Consider the following 22,873-nt stretch of genomic DNA (forward strand, 5'->3'; position numbering starts at 1 on the left):
AAGGGGTCTGAATACTTTCTGAATTCAATGTAACTGCCTTAATGTTTCTGGACCCCAGGAAGAGTAGCTGCTACCTTGGCAGCAGATCCTTAATAAATACAAATCTCTTAGAGACTTACCCAGAAAGACTCACAGCTGTAATTGCTGCCAAAGGTGCTTCTACAAAGTATTGACTCAGGGGTGTGAATGCTTATGTAAATTAGATATGTATATCATTTAATATATTTGCAAAAACTACGAAAAACAAGCTGCACAACACCTGAATAAGCTGCACAACACCTGAGCTGGCAATCAAAGCTCCCAACTTCTAGATCTGACTGTTAAACCCACACTCTGCTTCCCTCCATTTATTCATAATATGAATGGATAATTATGGACTCAGTGTGCATCCTAAACAGCACCCTATTCTCTATAGAGTCCCTATGGGCTCTGGTCAATAAAAGCTACACTATATCGGGAATAGGGAGACATTTGGGATGCACCCAGAGCCTTCGGACTCATAGGGCTTACACCCTCAGAGCTGTGAACCTTTCCAATAGTCCTACTCTGAGACGCCTGATAAATATGGATCCTGACCTACAGTATACAGACCTTTGGAAAACAAATGTCTATGCTTACTCACAATTATTTTTTTATTCATTTAGCTTTTCAGAGGTGTTCACATCTGCTAAAAATCTACTTCACATGGAGACCATCACCAACATCTGCCATCAACAGCCTATTCACTGATGGTTAAACCCTACATTTGATATTGTCATAATGAAATAAAAAGCCTACCCCTAATATTGATGAAGGCAACTGATTAAATTCAGACTCACTGATTACATTTATCAGCTGAATACCTGTGGAAATGATGAGGTTGCAGTTGGAGGCCGAATGTGACACAGATGGTGCAGAGGAGTCTCGATCGTGACTGCAGCGGAAAACCCCCCATGCTGCCACACGCCTACTCTCTCCCACACTACACAAGCACAAATGGGTAGATTGCTGGAGCTCGGATATAAGGTTTAAGAACTTACACGGTCATGTATATGGTTCAGCTGCAATCAACAGCTAATAGGCCTAAAGCCTAAATGTAATTGATTGGAGAGAAGTTGATAAATCTGAATAACAGGTCTATAGGCTAATGTTAGGCATACTAAACATGTTTCTATTTAACAATATTAATATAATTATCTTTACTTTGTAACAAGTGTTTGTTTTACTGGATAGCCTTCTGGCAGACACTTCTAATGGAGCAGGTCATTCATGTGCTTACTTCTTCCACTAGCATAAAATACTTTTAGACAACTAAACTTCTGGAAATATTTTCTAGTTGTGTGTGTGAATTAGAGATCTAGTCACCTTAACAAATCCATTTGAATCCCCAATTACTTGTGGCTCTTTATTCACTCCTTAAATGAGACTAGAAAATATGGTTAGATCCTGCTATTATGACTGCTCAGATCTTTCTCTTCTGATCCTACAGGAACTTCTCCCAGTCTCCACATCTGCCTGTCTGGGTTCTGAGTGACATCATCATCTGAAGCATTCAAGTTATTTTACCTTGTAATTGCATTAAACATCACATCTTAATCATTATTTAATAATTAATCAACGTTTATATAAACGTCAATGGGAAATGTTCAGGTGCAATTGAACCGCTTGCAGAAAGAATTAGACAGGACCCAAATATAAACAGGTATCAGTATGGGTGAACATAAACTAAATGTACTTGCAGACAATCTCTTGATATACCTGACCAATATTGAAACCTCAATGCACCCCAGCTAAAAATACTTTCAGGACACTCTAAAATCTCAGGATATAAAATTAACGTGGGGAAAAAAACAAAATAATGGCAATAAGAAAGAGAATAGCCCTTGATCTACAGCAATCCCATTACTCAACAATATGACAGCAGACCGATGGAACAAATCTTCCATAAATCTAACAGGTAGAATGCATCTCTTAAGCATTTCTCTACGGCTGGCCATGCTTTCCACCTGGCTACCCCATACCTCGGTCAACTTTCCAGCACCCTCCACAGCATCCCGCCAAAGCCCCCACCATTTCTCCTTCACCCAAATCCAGATAGCTGATGTTCTGAAAGAGCTGCAAAATCTGGACCCTCTCTTTCTAAAATTATCTGCCGAAATTGTTGCAACCCCTATTACTAGCCTGTTCAACCTCTCTTTCGTATCGTCTGAGATTCCCAAAGATTGGAAAGCTGCCGCGGTCATCCCCCTCTTCAAAGGGGGTGACACTCTAGACCCAAACTGTTACAGACCTATATCCATCCTACCCTGTCTTTCTAAGGTCTTCGAAAGCCAAGTTAACAAACAGATTACCGACCATTTCAAATCCCACCGTACCTTCTCCGCTATGCAATCTGGTTTCAGAGCTGGTCATGGGTGCACCTCAGCCACGCTCAAGGTCCTAAACGACATCATAACCGCCATCGATAAGAGACATTACTGTGCAGCCGTATTCATCGACCTGGCCAAGGCTTTCGACTCTGTCAATCACCACATTCTTATTGGCAGACTTGGTTTCTCAAATGATTGCCTCGCCTGGTTTATCAACTACTTCTCTGATAGAGTTCAGTGTGCCAAATCAGAGGGCCTGTTGTCTGGACCTCTAGTAGTCTCTATGGGTGTGCCACAGGGTTCAATTCTCGAGCCGACTCTTCTCTGTATACATCAATGACGTTGCTCTTGCTGCTGCTGATTCTCTGATCCACCTCTACGCAGACAACACCATTCTGTATACTTCTGGCCCCTCTTTGGATACTGTGTTAACTAACCTCCAGACGAGCTTCAATGCCATACAACTCTCCTTCCATGGCCTCCAACTGCTCTTAAACGCAGGTAAAACTAAATGCATGCTATTCAATCGATCACTGCCCGCACCTGCTCGCCTGTCCAGCATCACTACTCTGGATGGCTCTGACTTAGAATACATGGACAACTACAAATACCTGGGTGTCTGGTTAGACTGTAAACTCTCCTTCCAGACTCACATTAAGCATCTCCAATACAAAATTAAATCTAGAATCGGCTTCCTATATCGCAACAAAGCATCCTTCACTCATGCTGCCAAACATACCCTCGTAAAACTGACCATCCTACCGATCCTCGACTTCGGTGATGTCATCTATAAAATAGCCTCCAACACTCTACTCAACAAACTGGATGCAGTCTATCACAGTGCCATCCGTTTTGTCACCAAAGCCCCACACCCTACCCACCATTGCGACCTGTACGCTCTCGTTGGTTGGCCCTCGCTTCATACTCGTCACCAAACCCACTGGCTACAGGTTATCTATAAGTCTCTGCTAGGTAAAGCCCCGCCTTATCTCAGCTCACTGTTCACCATAGCAGCACCCACTCGTAGCACGCGCTCCAGCAGGTATAGCTCACTGGTCACCCCCAAAGCCAATTCCTACTTTTGCTGCCTTTCCTTCCAGTTCTCTGCTGCCAATGACTGGAACGAACTGCAAACATCTCTGAAGCTGGAGACTCATATCTCCCTCACTAGCTTTAAGCACCAGCTGTCAGAGCAGCTCACAGATCACTGCACTTGTACATAGCCCATCTGTAAACAGCCCATCTATCTACCTACCTCATCCCCATACTGTATTTATTTATTTATCTTGCTCCTTTGCACCCCAGTATCTCTACTTGCACATTCATCTTCTGCACATCTACCGTTCCCGTGTTTAATTGCTATATTGTAATTACTTCGCCACCATGGCCTATTTATTGCCTTAACTTACCTCATTTGCACTCACTGTATATATACTTTTTGTATTCTTTTGTTCTACTGTATTATTGACTATGTTTTGTTTATTCCATGTGTAACTCTGTGTTGTTGTATGTGTCGAATTGCTACGCTTTATCTTGGCCAGGTCGCAGTTGCAAATGAGAACTTGTTCTTAACTAGCCTACCTGGTTAAATAAAGGTGAAATAAATAAAATAAAATAAGAATGGCATGGCTCCCAAAGTTTCTATAATTATTCTAGGTAAAACCAACAACCCCACCAAAGACAATATTTTAAAAAAGTATATTCGGTCATAAGACTTTATATGGGCAAATAAAACTCATAGAATAAAAAAGAAAGTTTTACATCTTCCTATGTCTGAGGATGGTTTTAACCTTCCAAACTTGGATTGTATTGATTCGCCATCCAAGGCTTTTACTTGCGACATAGTGTTACATGCACTAAAGAGGAACAATGGGTACATATGCTCATCCCCAGAATCTTTGTTTTTTCAAAGGATAAAGCTAAGAACATTAACAACTTCATAGTTAAGAACACTATAACATGGAACATTTTACATATTCTACAAGAACCAATATCACTCCCTAAAAACCCCTGTGGAACAATCCTTGGATAGCTTTTCAGAATTCACCAATAAATGGTCCACATGGAAAACTAAAGGCATAAAAAGGGTAAATGACTTGGTAATAGGAAATACTTATTTCCATGAAAGCATTAAAAAGCTATTTTGGATTGACCAATGCAGATGTTTTAAAATACAAGCAACTTAAAAGTTTTATATCACAATTTTGATTTGAAATCTTTGGACATCAGAGCAATCTTGAGGGAATCCTATTTCAGTCAAAAAATGATATTTCAGCTGATAGGTAAGCTATAAGAAACCTTGCAGAGAGTTTATCCAACTGACAACTATTGGAATCAAGACTTAAAAATAATGGATATTGGCACAAGACTGAGGGAATGTTGGAACATAACTAAATTACAGTTCACTAAAATATATATGCTTAACCCAGTATAAACTAATGTATAGAATGTATTACACAAGAGACAAAATTCACAAATTCTACAGCACAACGGCAGAGTCATATCTTAAGTGTAAAACTAACAACGACTCGATAATCCATGCCTTCTGGGAATGTTAAATAGTCCAAAAGTTATGGGTGGAGTTAGAAAGTTGGGTGTGAGAAGTAATACAATGTCAATTTACTTTGAATCCGTCTGTCTGCATATTTCAAGACATGGCATACGAGGGTGCAGTGAAATACCTGATGGGTTGGACGATACTTTTCTCATCAATCTTGGAAAAACATATACATAAAAACTGGATTTTATATTATTTATTTTATTAAATCAACCAATCATCTGTCATTAACACAATGGAAAGGACAAATGCATTATTATCTAAATGTTCAAAGTGTGTGAGCGGCGGAGAGAAACAAAATGGTGCAGTTTGAGGCCATGTGGCGGAGAGTGATGCGGGCGCTGGAGATGGGGGTGTGCACATGTGGGCCTGGGCAGGTGTAATGTAATTAACGTTTGTGTGATATTGTCATTCGTATGTGTATGTGTTGTATTGTAAACTCAAATGTTATAAGAAAATCGTACAAAAAGAAAGGAAACATTCAGGTGCTTAATAGAACAGCAATCAGTTATTTTGCTGAAATTACTATAATTAGAAACTCAACCGTTCACTGAGATGACCATTTTTGGGAGGGAGATCGCATGGTTGAAAATCTTGAGCTAAAGCTAAAACTGGCGAGTGTAGAGAGTATAGAGATATTGTTATCCACGTCGGCACCAACGATGTTAGGATGAAACAGTCAGAGGTCACCAAGCGCAACATAGCTTCAGCGTGTAAATCAGCTAGAAAGATGTGTCGGCATCGAGTAATTGTCTCTGTCCCCCTCCCAGTTAGGGGGAGTGATGAGCTCTACAGCAGAGTCTCACAACTCAATCGCTGGTTGAAAACTGTTTTCTGCCCCTCCCAAAAGATAGAATTTGTAGATAATTGGCCCTCTTTCTGGGACTCACCCACAAACAGGACCAAGCCTGGCCTGTTGAGGAGTGACAGACTCCATCCTAGCTGGAGGGGTGCTCTCATCTTATCTACGAACATAGACAGGGCTCTAACTCCTCTAGCTCCACAATGAAATAGGGTGCAGGCCAGGCAGCAGGCTGTTAGCCAGCCTGCCAGCTTAGTGGAGTCTGCCACTAGCACAGTCAGCGTAGTCAGCTCAGCTTTCCCCATTGAGACCGTGTCTGTGCCTCGATCTAGGTTGGGCAAAATTAAAAATGGCGGTGTTCGCTTTAGCAATCTCACTAGTATAAAGACCTCCTCCATTCCTGCCATTATTGAAAGAGATTGTGATACCTCACATCTCAAAATTGGGTTACTTAATGTTAGATCCCTCACTTCCAAGGCAGTTATAGTCAATGAACTAATCACTGATCATAATCTTGATGTGATTGGCCTGACTGAAACATGGCTTAAGCCTGATGAATTTACTGTGTTAAATGAGGACTCACCCCCTGGTTACACTAGTGACCATACCCCCCGTGCATCCGGCAAAGGCGGAGGTGTTGCTAACATTTACGATAGCAAATTTCAATTTACAAAGAAAAAAACAATGACGTTTTCGTCTTTTGAGCTTCTAGTCATGAAATCTATGCAGCGTACTCACTCACTTTTTATAGCTACTGTTTACAGGCCTCCTGGGCCATATGCAGTGTTCCTCACTGAGTTCTCTGAATTCCTATCGGATCTTGTAGTCATGGCAGATAATATTCTAATTTTTGGTGACTTTAACATTCACATGGAAAAGTCCACAGACCCACTCCAAAAGGCTTTCGGAGCCATCATCGACTCAGTGGGTTTTGTCCAACATGTCTCTGGACCTACTCACTGCCACAGTCATACTCGGGACCTAGTTTTGTCCCATGGAATAAATGTTGTGGATTTTAATTTTTTTCCTCATAATCCTGGATTATCGGACCACCATTTTATTGCGTTTCAAAAAAAATTGAAAAAGCTGTTGCACAGCAACTCACTGCCTTCCTGAAGACAAACAATGTATACCAAATGCTTCAGTCTGGTTTTAGACCCCATCATAGCACTGAGACTGCACTTGTGAAGGTGGTAAATGACCTTTTAATGACGTCAGACCGAGGCTCTGCATCTGTAACCGTGCTCCTAGATCTTAGTGCCGCTTTTGATACCATCGATCACCACATTCTTTTGGAGAGATTGGAAACCCAAATTGGTCTACATGGACAAGTTCTGGCCTGGTTTAGATCTTATCTGTCGGAAAGATATCAGTTTGTCTCTGTGAATGGTTTGTCCTCTGACAAATCAATTGTAAATTTCGGTGTTCCTCAAGGTTCCGTTTTAGGACCACTATTGTTTTCACTATATATTTTACCTCTTGGGGATGTCATTCGAAAACATGTTAAATTTCACTGCTATGCGGACGACACACAGCTGTACATTTCAATGAAACATGGTGAAGCCCCAAAATTGCCCTCGCTAGAAGCCTGTGTTTCAGACAAAGAAGTGGATGGCTGCAAACTTTCTACTTTTAAACTCGGACAAAACAGAGATGCTTGTTCTAGGTCCCAAGAAACAAAGAGATCTTCTGTTGAATCTGACAATTAATCTGGATGGTTGTACAGTCGTCTCAAATAAAACTGTGAAGGACCTCGGCGTTACTCTGGACCCTGATCTCTCTTTTGAAGAACATATCAAGACTGTTTCAAGGACAGCTTTTTTCCATCTACGTAACATTGCAAAAATCAGAAACTTTCTGTCCAAAAATGACGCAGAAAAATGTATCCATGCTTTTGTTACTTCTAGGCTGGACTACTGCAATGCTCTACTTTCCGGCTACCCGGATAAAGCACTAAATAAACTTCAGTTAGTGCTAAATACGGCTGCTAGAATCCTGACTAGAACCAAAAAATGTGATCATATTACTCCAGTGCTAGCCTCCCTACACTGGCTTCCTGTTAAGGCAAGGGCTGATTTCAAGGTTTTACTGCTAACCTACAAAGCATTACATGGGCTTGCTCCTACCCATCTTTCCGATTTGGTCCTGCCGTACATACCTACACGTACGCTACGGTCACAAGACGCAGGCCTCCTAATTGTCCCTAGAATTTCTAAGCAAACAGTTGGAGGTAGGGCTTTCTCCTATAGAGCTCCATTTTTATGGAATGGTCTGCCTACCCATGTGAGAGACGCAGACTCAGTCTCAACCTTTAAGTCTTTACTGAAGACTTATCTCTTCAGTAGGTCCTATGATTAAGTATAGTCTGGCCCAGGAGTGTGAAGGTGAACGGAAAGGCTGGAGCAACGAACCGCCCTTGCTGTCTCTGCCTTGCCGGTTCCCCTCTCTCCACTGGGATTCTCTGCCTCTAACCCTATTACAGGGGCTGAGTCACTGGCGTACTGGTGTTCTTCCATGCCGTCCATGGGAGGGGTGCGTCACTTGAGTGGGCTGAGTCACTGACGTGGTCTTCCTGTCTGGGTTGGCGCCCCCCCTTGGGTTGTGCCGTGGCGGAGATCTTTGTGGGCTATACTCGGCCTTGTCTTAGGACGGTAAGTTGGTGGTTGGAGACATCCCTCTAGTGGTGTGGGGGCTGTGCTTTGGCAAAGTGGGTGGGGTTATATCCTGCCTGTTTGGCCCTGTCCGGGGGTTTCATCTGATGGGGCCACAGTGTCTCCTGATCCCTCCTGTCTCAGCCTCCAGTATTTATGCTGCAGTAGTTTATGTGTCGGGCGGCTAGGGTCAGTCTGTTACATCTGGAGTATTTCTCTTGTCTTATCCGGTGTCCTGTGTGAATTTAAATATGCTCTCTCTAATTCTCTCTTTCTTTCTTTCTCTCGGAGGACCTGAGCCCTAGGAACATGCCTCAGGACTACCTGGCATGATGACTCCTTGCTGTCCCCAGTCCACCTGGCCGTGCTGCTGCTCCAGTTTCAACTGTTCTGCCTGCGGCTATGGAACCCTGACCTGTTCACCGGACGTGCTTGTTGCACCATCGACAACTACTATGATTATTATTATTTGACAATGCTGGTCATTTATGAACATTTTAACATCTTGACCATGTTCTGTTATAATATCCACCCGGCACAGCCAGAAGAGGACTGGCCACCCGTCATAGCCTGGTTCCTCTCTAGGTTTCTTCCTAGGTTTTTGGCCTTTCTAGGGAGTTTTTCCTAGCCACCGTGCTTCTTTCACATGCATTGCTTGCTGTTTGGGGTTTTAGGCTAGGTTTCTGTACAGCACTTTGAGATATCAGCTGATGTACGAAGGGCTATATAAATAAATTTGATTTGATTTGAGGCCCTGATAAGCATGAGAGCAGACAATATTTTAGAGACTAATTTCTCCAGGGTCCCATCACCAGTAAAGTTATGGTTGTCAGCTCAAAGTCCCAGTGACATTATCAGCAGTAAGGCCAAAGTATCTTCGACCAGTCTGTCTATCAAAACAATATCTAGTGAAGACATCAAGAGAAATGCCACACAAACAGTGAGTGGATTCCTGGTCAAGCCCATCAGCAGCGTAATTAGTGCACAAGCTAATGATTGTATGCAGGCATCTCGTTCTGACACCATCCAGTGAACTTCACTTGCCAAGTTCCAGTGATGAAGAAACTCTATGAAGGGGTGTCAGCAACAATTCCAAACTTCTCTGGGCTAATAGAGGGGATAAGGTAATTCAATGATCCAGATCTCATGTGATGTGAGACGTCAAATGAACCTTGCTCCTCCACAGCTGGAAGGAGAAGATCTGATGTTTTCGTTGAGGTCAGCCAGTTTGTAGGTGGCATTCTTTCTCAGCTGAAAGATATTGCCTTGTCAGAGTTCCCATCACCATGTGAAGACATGTCTACACGTTTTTATTGTATCTTCACATAGTCTCTCAACCAAGAGCCTTCAAAAACTCTCTAGTCATGAGTTTCAAATCAAAGCTGTTCAATGTGTGAGTGAGGTCCTAAGAAAATTATCTGATCGGTTTCTATTAGCATCTACCACTGCTGCAGAGTAAGATAGACATTTCTTACACTGCAATGACAAGTAAACATAATGAATCAGCCTTGCGAAGATTTTGGTCAGCATTCAAGCAGGGATTGTTTCAAATCAAGTCTTCAGACTGTGGAGGAGCAAATTTAATTTGCCCAGACCCACTGAGCTCTTAGAATACATATACAAGAGGATATTGGAACAGTCAGCTATAGAGACAGAAAATCCCTCTCTCCTTCACACTCCTCCCTCTCCACATCTAAGCTTACTTCAAGAGCAAGACAGTCTCCAACACCACAGCATATCACCTGTGATATTCTGGTCAAGACTGGAAGCTACTCTACCTGCATTTTATTCCAATCCATCTCACTTATCTATTGGCTCAAATCAGATGCATACCAGCAGTACAGAGGCAGACAGTACCATCCCTACCACATCCTCTCCCCTCAGTGATGACCACCTTCATGGCGAGACTATTATGAGAATGAAATGAGTTTAAAAGAGGAAGGTTACTACAAACCAGTAATATTACGGAACCTTGTAATAAAGATACACAGACCATGCAGCGAAGTCCCTTACCTAGCCGAGCTACAATGAACCCCTTTAGTCCGCAAGCCCACAAGCCTATTTTCTGTCCCAGAACATACATCACCAGTTTCAACATTGACAAAACATTCCAATGGCGCCAGAGGAAATGGTTAGGAGACCGTAAAACGGCTGCCAATTGTGTGTGTTTTTTAGCGTTATTTGTAACTTATTTTGTACATAATGCTTCTGCCACCGTCTCGTACGACCAAAAAGTTCTTCTAGATATCAGGACAGAAATTACTCACCTCATGCTGGACAAAGATTTTTTCTTTAACGAGTCGGACACAAAATATTTACTTCAGACACACGACAAGGCCCACATCCCCATCAAAGAGACGGAGATATCGGGGACGTAGGTCGGGGTTCCTTATAAGGATCCAACGGCGAGTGGGTAATCTGCCTCTACCATAAATCCTATTAGCCAACGTACAATCATTGGATATCAAAATAGATGAGCTACGCTCGCAAATATTCTACAAACGGGACATTAAAAACTGTAATAACTTATGTTTCATGAGTCGTGGCTGAACGACTAAATGAATAACATTCAGCTGGCGGGGTCTACGCTGCATCAGCAAGATAGAACAGCCACCTCCAGTAAGACAAGGGGTGACGGTCTGTGTATATTTGTAAACAACAGCTGGTGCACAAAATCTAATATTAAGGAAGTTTCGAGGTTTTTCTCAGCTGAGGTAGAGTATCTCATGATAAGCTGTAGACCACACTATTTACCAAGAGTTTTCATCCATATTTTCCGTAGCTGTCTATTTACTACCACAAACCGATGCTGGCACTAACACCACAAGCAAACAGGAAAACACTCATCCTGAGGTGACACTCCTAGTGGCCAGGGACTTTAATGCAGGGTAACTTAAATAAGTTCTACCAAATTTCCATCAACATGTTACATGTGCAACCAGAGTGAAAACAATTCTAGATCACCTCTACTCACACACAGAGATGCATACAAAGCTCTCCCTCGCCCTCCATTTGGTAAATCCGACCACAACTCTATCCTCCTTATTCCTGCTTACAAGCAAAAATTAAAGCAGGAAGCACCAGTGACTCGGTCAATAAAAAAAGTGGTCAGATGAAGCAGATGCTAAACTACAGGACTGTTTTGCTATCTCAGACTGGAACATGTTCCGGGATTCTTCCGATGGCATTGAGGAGTACACCACATCAGTCACTGGCTTTATCAATAAGTGCATCGAGGACGTCGTTCCCACAGTGACTGTATGTACATAGCCCAACCAGAATCCATGGATTACAGGTAGGCTGCACTGAGCTAAAGGATAGAGCTGCCGCTTTCAAGGAGCGGGACGATTATAAGAAATCCTGCTATGCCCTCTGACGAACCATCAAACAGGCAAAGAGTCAATACAGGACTAAGATTGAATCATACTACACCGGCTCCGATGCTCGTCGGATGTGGCTGGGCTTGCAAATTATTACAGACTACAAAAAGGGAAGGACGGCTGCGAGCTGGCCAGTGACACGAGCCTACCAGACGAGCTAAATTACTTCTATGCTCGCTCGAGGTAAGCAACACAAGCATGCATGAGAGCATCAGCTGTTCCGGACGACTGTGATCACACTATCTTTAGCCGATGTGAGTAAGACCTTTAAACATGTCAACATTGACAAGGCCGCAGGGCCAGACGGATTACCAGGACGTGCACTCCGAGCATGCGCTGACAAACTGGCAAGTGCCTTCACTGACATTTTCAACCTGTCCCTGACTGAGTCTGTAATACCAACATGTTTCAAGCAGACCACCATAGTCCCTGTGCCCAAGAACACTAAGGTAACCTGCCTAAATGACTACCGGCCCATGGCACTCGCGTCTGTAGCCATGAAGTGCTTTGAAAGGCTGGTAATGGTTCACATCAACACCATTATCTAGACCCACTCCAATTTGCATACCGCCCCAATAGATCACGCAATCTCTATTGCACTCCACACTGCCCTTTCCCACCTGGACAAAAGGAACACCTACATGAGAATGCTATTCATTGACTACAGCTCAGCGTTCAACACCATAGTGCCCTCAAAGCTCATCACTAAGCTAAGGAACCTGGGACTAAACACCTCCCTCTAACGGGATCCTGGACTTCCTGACGGACCACCCCCAGGTGGTAAGGGTAGGTAACAACACATCTGCCATGCTGATCCTCAACACGAGGGACCCTCAGGGTTGTGTGCTCAGTCCCCTCCTGTAATCCTTGTTCACTCATGACTGCACGGCCAGGCACGACTCCAACACCAATCATTAAGTTTGCAGACGATACAACAGTGGTAGGCCTTATCACCGACAAGTATGAGACAGCCTATAGGGAGGAGGTCAGAGACCTGGCTGTGTGGGGCCAGGATAACAACCTCTCCCTCAAAGTGACCAAGACAAAGGAGATGATTGTGGACTACAGGAAAAGGAGGAATGAGCACGCCCCCAATATTGGCGGGGCTGCAGTGGAGCAGGTTGAGAGCTTCAAGTTCCTTGGTGTCCACATCACCAACAAACTATCATAGTTCAAACACACCAAGACAGTCGTGAAGAGTGCACAACAAAACCTATTCCCCCTCAGGAGACTGAAAATATTTGGCATGGGTCCCCAGATCCTCAAAAAGTTCTACAGCTGCACCATCGAGAGCATCCGGACTGGTTGCATCCCTACCTGGTATGGCAACTGTTCGGCTTCCGACCACAAGGCATTAGAGGGTAATTTGTACATCACTGGGGCCAAGCTTCCTGCTATCCAGGACCTATATACCAGGCGGTGTCAGAGGAAGACCCTAAATATTGTCAAAGACTCCAGCCACCCTAGTCATAGACTGTTCTCTCTGCTACCGCACAGCAGGCGGTACCGGAGCGCCAAGTCTAGGTCCAAAAGGTTTAACAGCTTCTAACCCCAAGCCATAAGACTCCTGAACAGCTAATCAAATGGATACCCAGAATGCAGTTTATTTTTCTTAAGGATTTGCCCCTTTTTTTCTCCAAGTTTCAGCTTACATGACATACACAAATCTAAATGCCTGTAGCTCAGGACCTGAAGCAAGGATATGCATGTTCTTGATACCATTTGAAAGGAAACACTTTGAAGTGTGTGGAAATGTGAAATTAATGTAGGAGAATAACACATTAGATCTGGTAAAAAGATAACACTAAGAAAAAAACATTTGTTTAAAAAATTAAAATTATAATTGTACCTTCATCTTTGAAAGGCAAGAGAAAGACCATAATGTATTATTCCAGCCCAGGCACAATGTAGACTTTGGTCACTAGTTGGCAGCAGTGAATGTGCACAGTTTTAGACAGATCCAATGAACCATTGAATATCTGTTCAAACTGTTGTATAGAGACTGCCCAAATGTGCCTAATTGGTTTGTTTATTCATACATTTTCAAGTTCATAATTGTGCACTCTCCTCAAACAATAGCATGGTATTATTTCACTGTAATAGCTACTGTAAATTGGACAGTGCAGTTAGATTAACAAGAATTTAAGCTTTCTGCCCATATCAGATATGTCTATGTCCTGGGATTTTGGGGGGTTTCTTACAACCTCATGCTAATCACATTAGCCTACATTAGCTCAACCATCCCGCAGGGTGGACACCGATCCTGTAGAGGATTTATTAAGGGCTGGTAATTAAGCATTTCACTGTAAGGTCTACACCTGTTATGTACGGCGCATGTGACAAATAAAATTTGATTTGAACAACTTTAGAACAGATTTGGAACTAGATGAAAAAAACAACATCTAAATCCCTCCAAACTGGACTAGGCCTATACTATAATACTCTTCATTTATTTTTTATTTAACCTTCATACAGAAACACGTTTTTCAAAGTACCATCTTGTTTTTGCAACGAAAAACCATATAGTCCTATCTCGGTTTTGGAAATGTTGGTGATGACAGAGAGAGCTTGGGACTATAAGGTTCTATCTGCATTTTTGTCAAAATGTAGTTATTAGCATAGGCCTGTTCTGTTCAATGTTCTCTACCATAGTAGTCTAAATACCCCAAATCATGTTGTTAAATTAAAGAGAATACAACATTGAACTTTAAAGCCAATTATCGCAGAATCATCTTTTTGCAGATAGTCCCATGCACTTGATATTTTGAGTTGTAGTCAATATGAATCATTCAGAATTTTGATTTTACATACAACAATGAACTGACATGTACAGAACATTTCTATTTTACAATAAACTCCTGATAAACAAAATCAGTAATCATGTGAAAATGAAAAACGCACATATATAGTTCCTCGTTGCAAGGGTTAATTTGATAGACTATTAGAACATCAAGACCGAGAAAGACCGAAAGACAGACAGGGGTGGGACGAGAGAGAGAGAGCAAGAGAAATGGGAAGGGAGATCCCTCTCTTTCTCTTTGGTGGTGTGGTAATGTACAGAGAGATAGAAATAGGGGAATCTCTCTTTCCATCCCTGACTGTGGTAGCGCAGAGAGAAAGAAATAAAACAACTAAGAGGATATCTGCACTGGTTGGCTGGTGGAGGGGTGCACCACAGGCAGGCAGGGCCTTCCCCCTCGCCCCTCCCTCTCCATGAATGTGTTATGAGGAGGGCTATCCCAGCCAGCAGCATCATGCCATCCTTTCTTCCTCTCTGCGGTATCCTTTAGCCAGCCACTAGCTGGCCAATCCATGCATCTGACACCAGGGGTTTATTCAGTTATGTTAAATGTTCTGAAGGTTGCAGATAGAAAAATAATGAATTGAGCAGACTTGGTTCCCTATTTCTATCTGAAAGACAATAATTTCTGCTCTAAACAACACATTTCTATCTGAACGTTATGTTTCATCATCCTCAACAGTCACTCCTAAACCACCAGCCATGGGATTATCTTGTAACTAAGGCGCCATAATTGTTTATAACTAAAAGGCTTGCCTATATGATTAATTAGTAAGAGTGCATTATTGGAAAGATTGGCTACTTACATGAGAGAGAGCTTTCATCCAGTATATGGTTTCACATAGACCTACATATAAGAATCAGCAATTAAGAATCAACATCTGTCAGATGACATATGGTTTGATAAATGAATAGCATTACAATTTAAGGCAGTCAGGTTTATAGTAGATATCTCTTCTTTTTCAAAGGACTGTTGATGTTCTGCATTAGATCTGGCCATTGATATAAATCTGCCAATAACAGTAGGGCATTTACTCAAGTCTGTATGTAACTGTTCATGTTTAAGATTTTCGGTGTAGACCATTACAATTATAACAATAAGCTTATACTTTGGGAGCAGCTGCTTCTGGTAGCTAAGGGAGACGATGGGAGGCGCGTGGGTATTGGTCTCAAAATCCGACAATTCCCAACTTGGTCATCGCATCTCCGGAGGAGCAAGCTAGCAATGCAGTCTGAAATAACTCGATTGTCAAATAAAGCGCCACTCCGGTGCGACCCTGCTGGATGGCATAAAAAAGAAAATAGGGTTTTACAGCAGCAATGGCAAATTGTAGCTAGAAATCACGGTTGCAGTAGGCTACTTCAACTACAGGGATAGGCTATTATTTTATGGGATAATATGTTGTTATTCTGTCGCCTATTGTGGACAGCGCAAACCCTGGCTGGTAAGAACATCATGCACAGCTTCCGTCGCGCGCGGTAGCCCACAGCACGCGACCGGTCAAATTGCCCCCTCGAGCGGAACGCTTAGTGAACTGAATGCGGCTCGGCGAGGCGTAAATGGGATCCTGTCTCGCGTATCTCCCGTGCTTTGAGGACAACACACGTCGCGACAGCAGCTCGCATGCCTAATCTACTGTATTTTCGTTCCAACCACAGTCGCAGTCACCCCATCCCCTCTTCACCACACAGCCATCAACGCGTATTGCGCGGATTACAACAGCGGCACCTGAGGTCCCTAATGCGACTGAGGCGGTGTTGTTTTCCACTGTTACCTGAACAGAGCTCCTCTCCCTTGGGCGACGTGTTCTCTCCGTTCCTCCAGGGATCCAGCGGGTCGGGTCTGGCAGTCCCGGCCGGGGCTGTGGTGATTCCTCCTCGGTCCTGCCTGCGCGACGCACCCCCCCCTCTGAACCGCTTGCGGATCTCGGTCTCCTCTCGCGCACGCCAGGGAGGAGCCTACGAGGAGCAGCAGGCTGAGCTGCGGACTGAGCATGTGCGGCGTCGGTGTCTCCCCCCCACACACACTTAAATACGATACTGTACATTATTTCCCGTGCGATGAGTATGCAATTATGCCGTGGTGGCCGAGGGAAACAAAGCTGAGAACAAAGCTGAACCCACCATCCAAGTGCCAATCTTATTATGCAGGCTTATTCGCCTACGCAGTGTCCTCAGTCTGAAAACATTATGCGGGAAATGTCTTCAATAAGGTATTGGTCATGTCGGATATATGCAATGGATGAGAATTACTAAGAAATTAAATCCCTGAATTGGAAATTGTTTGTTACACTCAAGTGACTACGATGTGCAACAGTTAAGAACACCAAGAAGAAATGGACTGGTATAAACCGATGGACCAAGGTAGTATCCCAAATAGCGCTCCTTTCTCCCGAAGTGTGCACTTGTTCACTTCCCTTCATGGATTTGAATGGACATTACTGGTCTATGCAAACTCCCTCTAGAGCCAATCAAATGCTTTTACATTTGTGTCGAGTAGTGAACGAGTGCACACTTCAGGAGGAAAGCGATTATTAGGACGCACTCCCGGCCATATATAGTCATGTTACCTGTAGTATTGTTGTCTAGGTTTAGGGTACACCCACCATGTTGCACACAGATGATTTGAACCTGCGGTAGGGAGGCATTTCAGTTCACAAAGCATGATAAATGAGTTACCCATAACTTCCCTCAATCTTTTCAAAGGACTCCATTTGCCAAATGCCTCACCCACCCTGCCATACTAGTACTAAACATCAGCTTTCTTTACAAACCAGCTGCAACCTCCGCAAATCAGAGATTCAGCACCACTCAAATGGACAGCGGTGGAATCGGAATTAGTAAAGTCAGTGCCACACAGCAACAATGGACAGCGACTAGCATATGCCAGAAAATTAAACAGTTATCTGAAAGTTTTACCTGATTTGGGAAGTAGCCCAGGGTCGAATTACAAGTTCATACAACGTTTTATAATAAGGTGCTGTTTATTTCATCATCTCATTATTAACATCTTTATGTACACTCCTTTAGCTCTGTATTGTAGTAGTTACCGTCAGAGGGTTATATATAAACAAAACTTTATATATGGTTCTGGCTATTGCCTAGCTCTGGTCCAGGGTGTTTATGTGTGACTTGCTAATGCCGTGCAAGTTCAGCATCAGCAAGCTGTACTTAAACGCTCTGGATCAGAGGTAGTTATTACCATATAATACACACGGACCCCTCTTCCCCCAGATGCTTAGCTCAGGCAGCCTGCAGAGATGAGGGGTAAAGATCCGGAAAGGGTGACATTGGCCTAATTCTAAAACGACCGCTAACAGCTATGCTTAAACTCTTCCTGTAGATCTGAAGAGATTGAATACGAGCGACCACCAATATGGTGATGACTCCACCTTGCCTTCTGATAGAGCTCCATCAAGTCTATCGGGGTAGAATGCTTGGGGTCGATTTGGAACTGGGAACTAATAGTCCACAATCTGTCTCTTTTGTGAAAACAGTTTCTGAAATATAACATACTGTTGAGAAGGTTTCCCCGACCCAGGATAAGCCTCGTTCTGGACTAAAGTGCACTTTCAATGGAGATAATCTATTGAGAAATATTTTTTAAACCCAGGACTAGTCTTAGTCTGGGCCTGGGAAACCAACCCTGAATGTCCAAGAACGGCGTCACATATGTGACAGCAGAGAGAGTCATTGTCTTTAGTGCTTTGTTTGTCACCACCAGTGGCCACAGACAGCTTCCAGGGGACACAACTCGTTCTGTTGAAGAGGTCCGGTGAATAGTGTTGGCCTGGCTCAAAACTTGGACTTTAGATATGGAGGGAAACGGAGCTTCTTCTAACGCTTTTCCTATTTCTTGCCATGTCGTTAGAGATACCCACCACCAACCAATGGTACTCCAATGGTGGTGGGGTGTTCATGGATGGGGTGGGAGAGGGGGTGTGGTTTGTGTGGTGGTTTGTCGACAGGGAGGAGGACGCATTGCAACAGAGACCTTTCACAACCACCAACCATGTCCCGTCTACAGACTAGGAAACGCCTTCTAGCCAAAAACGACAACTGAAAACTCAGTGGGTGTCGACTCCCGCTGAGAAGCTCAAACTCATTTTCTTTCTTACCCTTTAATTTCCCCACGCAAACTCCTCCTTTTATACATTTCTGTAACTCTGTCATAAATCAAGTCTGCATTTCCCCATGCAACAGATCATTTGTTTATCAAAGGGAGGTCAGCCTGGAAATATTCTATTGTCCATCAGGCTTGAACCCTCACGAACCAAAGATATTTTTTTCCAAAGAAGGTCGGGCCTAAAAATATTCTATTGTCCATCAGGCCTGATGAAGAACCCCCAAAGTCACCACAGTTACACGTTGTCACCACAGTTACACGTTGTCAACACCGCTACGCCATGTAGAGGAAGGTGTTGAGATCAGTCTCGTCGCGCTTGATGTACTTGTGCTCGATGAGCCACTCCATCTGCTCCTTGATCATCTTCTTCTGGGGTAGGAACATGTTTTTGAGGATCTCCACCAGCTCCGTCTGCAGCTGGGCGTTGGTGATCCTCTTCCTCATCTTCATGATCTGGATGATGGCCTCCTGGAAAGGGAGTGACAAGGGAGAGAGAGTGAATCTCAACTGAATATCACCCTCCTTGCCTCCTCTAAATGTATTGGAGGAGAAGAGCAAGGGGCGAAACCTCAGATCTTCTGCCCCAATGTGCGTTGAGAAGACGACGAGGAGGGAGGACGTGAGAAATCCCAAAATTCTTATTTGCAATGATGACCTGTCAATAGGAAGCCCTTATATAGTACCTGCGTTCTCAATATCCTGAGCTGGACAATTCCCTCATTCTCCTCCTCCCTCATTCGCTCTGTGGTGAGCTGAAGCCGGCCAATCAGGTTGATCTTCCCCCTCTTTTGGACCTTGGAGTTTTTTCTGAAAACAGACACACTATTTATTTTTGTGCCATGTATAAGATGCATGACAACCTCCAACTTCAAATTCAACCTGTAAGATAAGTAAAGCCACCCCAAAGAGTAATCTCTGTGGCGTGGCGGTGGAAAGCCTGGTTGCAAACCCCAGCCGGTCACACATAGATTAGTGAACACTTATATTAGCCAACACTTACATTACAGAACACTTACATTAGTGAGAACTCCTGGTTGACGTAGAAGAGTGTGCCCTCAGCAAAGTCTTTGGGCGAGCCCACCACGGGGTCGTAGAACAACACCTGCCGCTTTAGCTTGGGGAACGCTACCAGGGACTGGAGGAAAAAGAGAGAGAGAAATAGAAAGAGGTAAGGAGGAGAGACTAGTCAGTGCACTTAAATGTGTAATAAAAAAATAAAAACAATTAGCTGTGAGGAGTTTAGAAGGTTGAGACATAGCAGTTAACAGTCGATGAAAAATGCTTTTAAAAAGTACTAATAGTTATGGTCATATGGAATCTGCAGAGGAGCTTCAGGGTGTGTTTGTTGAATATGGGAAAACCTCTAGGTGCCTTAAGCAAAGAATTAGTGTACATAAGAACACCATCAGGCATAATGATGAAAATTACCCTGTTGCCTGCCACTTCAATACATGTGCACATTGTCTCCTCTTTACATTTTCAGGGTATTGAAAAAGTTGAACCTTCACCTAGAGGAAGGAACACTGACAAAAAGCTGTACCAAAGGGAACTCTTTTGGATTTCTATGCTTGGCACTTCACATCCATCAGGGCTTAATGATGATTTAGACATGAGGGTCATGCTCTAATATGTTTCCTTTGAGGCTTCTCCTGGTATGAACCCCTGTTAAGTGTTTATGCAAACATTTCATTTAAATAAGGAAAATGTAAAAAATATATACTAAAACAATAAAATGTCTCCTGGTGTTTGTTTTTGTACACAGGTGTTGCTCATCATGTCTGATTGCATTGACGCACGTTGCCTGTGTGTTGCCTCTGTTATTGTGTTTATTTCTGCTCTGATGGTCTGACGACTAAAAGCTCAATACACTACATGACCAAAAGTATGTGGACACTGTCGTGGATGAATAAGAATTAGTTGGGTAACATAGATAATTAAGATGTTTTATTAGTATGCTTATGTGAGATAGTTGTCATTACTTGTCATTAGAAAGTGTCCTTTGGACTCTGGTATGTTTCAGTTGCACGTTTCCCTTAGCTGGGGCTCAGTCACTTGGGGCCCAGAGAGGGGAGAGGTCAGACTTGTCTTTATTATGTGAATATGTCTTTACCTATTCTTAAACCATGTGAAGGGATGGCGTGATTAATGGGGAACCAATGACTTGTCTCCACAAAGTCTGTGAGCAAGTCACTCCCTCCTTTTCTTTATTGTGGGGAGGTTTATGGTAGTGTCTGGGAATTGTGTCCTCTTAGATCTCGCACTTATCCTGTGATAGTATATGGCCTAGAAGCTCACTCCCCCCAGCGAGCCTGTCCAGGAGTGGGGTCAAGAGGGGGTTTGCTTGAGATGGGAGTATCTAGAGTTGACAATTGATATATGCCATTGGATGAAATTGTGTTTTTGTTCTATGAAGTACCAGGGAGGGACGGTCCTAAGGGGACCAGATACTGGGCTATACAATGAACCCTGTTGATATATCAGTTACTGCCTGCTGTTTTTTATGGATATCCGTCATACAAAACTTAACCTTTGTGACCCATTCTATGTATCTGTGGTTTGTCAATGTACGTTGAAGGGGGTGTATCTTTGCTATAAAATATCTCTGTAGCCATTGTGTAATCACCTTATTCAATGGTTCATTCAAGAGAGTGCATTATTGAAGGTCAAGTGCTTTTGCAAAAGTATCTTAATTATTAAAGATGTAGTTAACTCGGAGTGGTGTGTTTAACTCTCCTCATTTGGTAATGCAGAAATTAGCCACCACGACACCTGCTTGTCAAACATCTCATTCCAAAATCATGGGAATTTATATGGAGTTGGTCTCCCCTTTGCTGCTAAAAACAGCCTCCACTCTTCTGGGAAGGCTTTCCACTAGATGTTCTTACATTTCTGCAGGGACTTGCTTCCATTCAGCCACAAGAGCATTAGTGAGGTCAGGCACTGATGTTGGGCGATTAGGCCTGGCTCGCAGTCGGCATTCCAATTCATCCCAAAGGTGTTCGAAGGGGTTGAGGTCAGGGCTCTGTGCAGGCCAGTCAAGTTCTTCCACACCGGTCAACAAAACAATTCTGCATGGACCTCGCTTTGTTCACGGGGGCATTGTCATGCTGAAGAAACAGGAAAGGGCCTTCCCCAAACTGTTGCCGCAAAGCTGGAAGCACAGAATCATCTAGATTGTCATTGTATGCTGTAGCATTAAGATGTCCCTTTACCAGAACTAAGGGGCCTAGCCTGAACCATGAAAAACAGCCCCAGGCCATTATTCCTCCTCCACCAAACTTTACAATTGGCCCTATGGATTAAGGCAGATGGTGAAGCGTGATTCATCACTCCAGAGAATGTGTTTTCACTGCTCCAGAGTTCAATGGCGGCGAGCTTCACACCACTCTAGCCAACGCTTGGGCATTGCGCATGGTGATCTTAGGCTTGTGTGCGGCTGCTCGGTCATGGAAACCCATTTCATGAAGCTCCCGACAAACATTGTGCTGACGTTGCTTCCAGAGGCAGTTTGGAACTCAGTAGTGAGGTCAAACGAGGATTGACGAAATGCGCTTTAGCACTCTGCGGTCCCGTTCTGTGAGCTTGTGTGGCCTACCACTTCGCAGCTGAGCTTTTGTTGCTCCTACACGTTTTCCACTTCACAATAACAGCACTTACAGTTGACCGGGCAGCTCTAGCAGGACAAAAAGGGGTGTGGCAGAAATAGCGTGTCCACATACTTGTGTGCATATAGAGTACATTTTAAATTGTGCATTGATCCTGAGTGTGTGGAGATTCCTTTAAACTTTAGTGTTTGTTGCATATCAAATCAATAAAACGCTGTGGTTAGCAGAAGTTTTTTTTCTAGTAACTTTCCCAGTAAACCTAGTTGGAAGATTGCAGGAATCAAGCAGAAATATGCAACAAATATGGAATTCCTTCAACTAAGATTTCGGGAAAACATGGTAATTTTGGGAATGTTAGAGGAATCTTGCATCCCTAATCCTTGCGATAACGGACCCTTTGACCTCTTATCTATCCATTGACACCGTGCCTTACCCATAGGGTGCGTCGGAGCTCAGCGTCAGGCAGCTCCGTGGCCAGCTTGAGGTTCTCAAAGCTGATCCTCTCCCGGGGCCTCTGGTTCCAGGCAAACAGCACGGCCAGCTGGAAGGTGGTCACCTCCAGGTCGTACTGTCCCACTTCGTTCTTAAATGTGATCTGGATAGA

At 43.5% G+C, this 22,873-nt stretch overlaps 2 protein-coding genes across 6 annotated transcripts in view; both read right to left on the reverse strand.

Moving 5' to 3' along the window:
- LOC106603714 (calpain-5) overlaps nt 1-16,530 on the reverse strand; it is an 81,331-nt gene extending 64,801 nt beyond the window's left edge. Inside the window, exons 1-2 of one of the 2 annotated variants that reach the window (XM_014197734.2) lie at nt 16,314-16,446; nt 15,345-15,385 (exon numbers count right to left, since the gene is read on the reverse strand). In XM_014197734.2, coding sequence (XP_014053209.1) covers nt 15,345-15,346 — 2 coding nt within the window. In that variant the 5' untranslated portion in view covers nt 15,347-15,385; nt 16,314-16,446. Of the gene's footprint in view, nt 1-15,344; nt 15,386-16,313 lie in introns of both variants that reach the window. The other variant, XM_014197733.2, reaches the window with a different exon arrangement.
- Nucleotides 16,531-17,503: 973 nt separating this feature from the next.
- Nucleotides 17,504-22,873, reverse strand: part of LOC106603716 (cullin-5) — a 29,342-nt gene continuing 23,972 nt past the window's right edge. For all 4 annotated transcript variants that reach the window (XM_014197739.2, XM_014197737.2, XM_045717274.1 and 1 more), the window contains 4 exons: nt 22,703-22,864; nt 19,681-19,799; nt 19,348-19,471; nt 17,504-19,132 (listed from right to left, as the gene is read on the reverse strand). In XM_014197739.2, coding sequence (XP_014053214.1) covers nt 18,938-19,132; nt 19,348-19,471; nt 19,681-19,799; nt 22,703-22,864 — 600 coding nt within the window. In that variant the 3' untranslated portion in view covers nt 17,504-18,937. The remainder of the gene's footprint in view (nt 19,133-19,347; nt 19,472-19,680; nt 19,800-22,702; nt 22,865-22,873) is intronic.

Source organism: Salmo salar, chromosome ssa04 (assembly GCF_905237065.1).
Source record: "Salmo salar chromosome ssa04, Ssal_v3.1, whole genome shotgun sequence".
Taxonomy (NCBI): domain Eukaryota; kingdom Metazoa; phylum Chordata; class Actinopteri; order Salmoniformes; family Salmonidae; genus Salmo; species Salmo salar.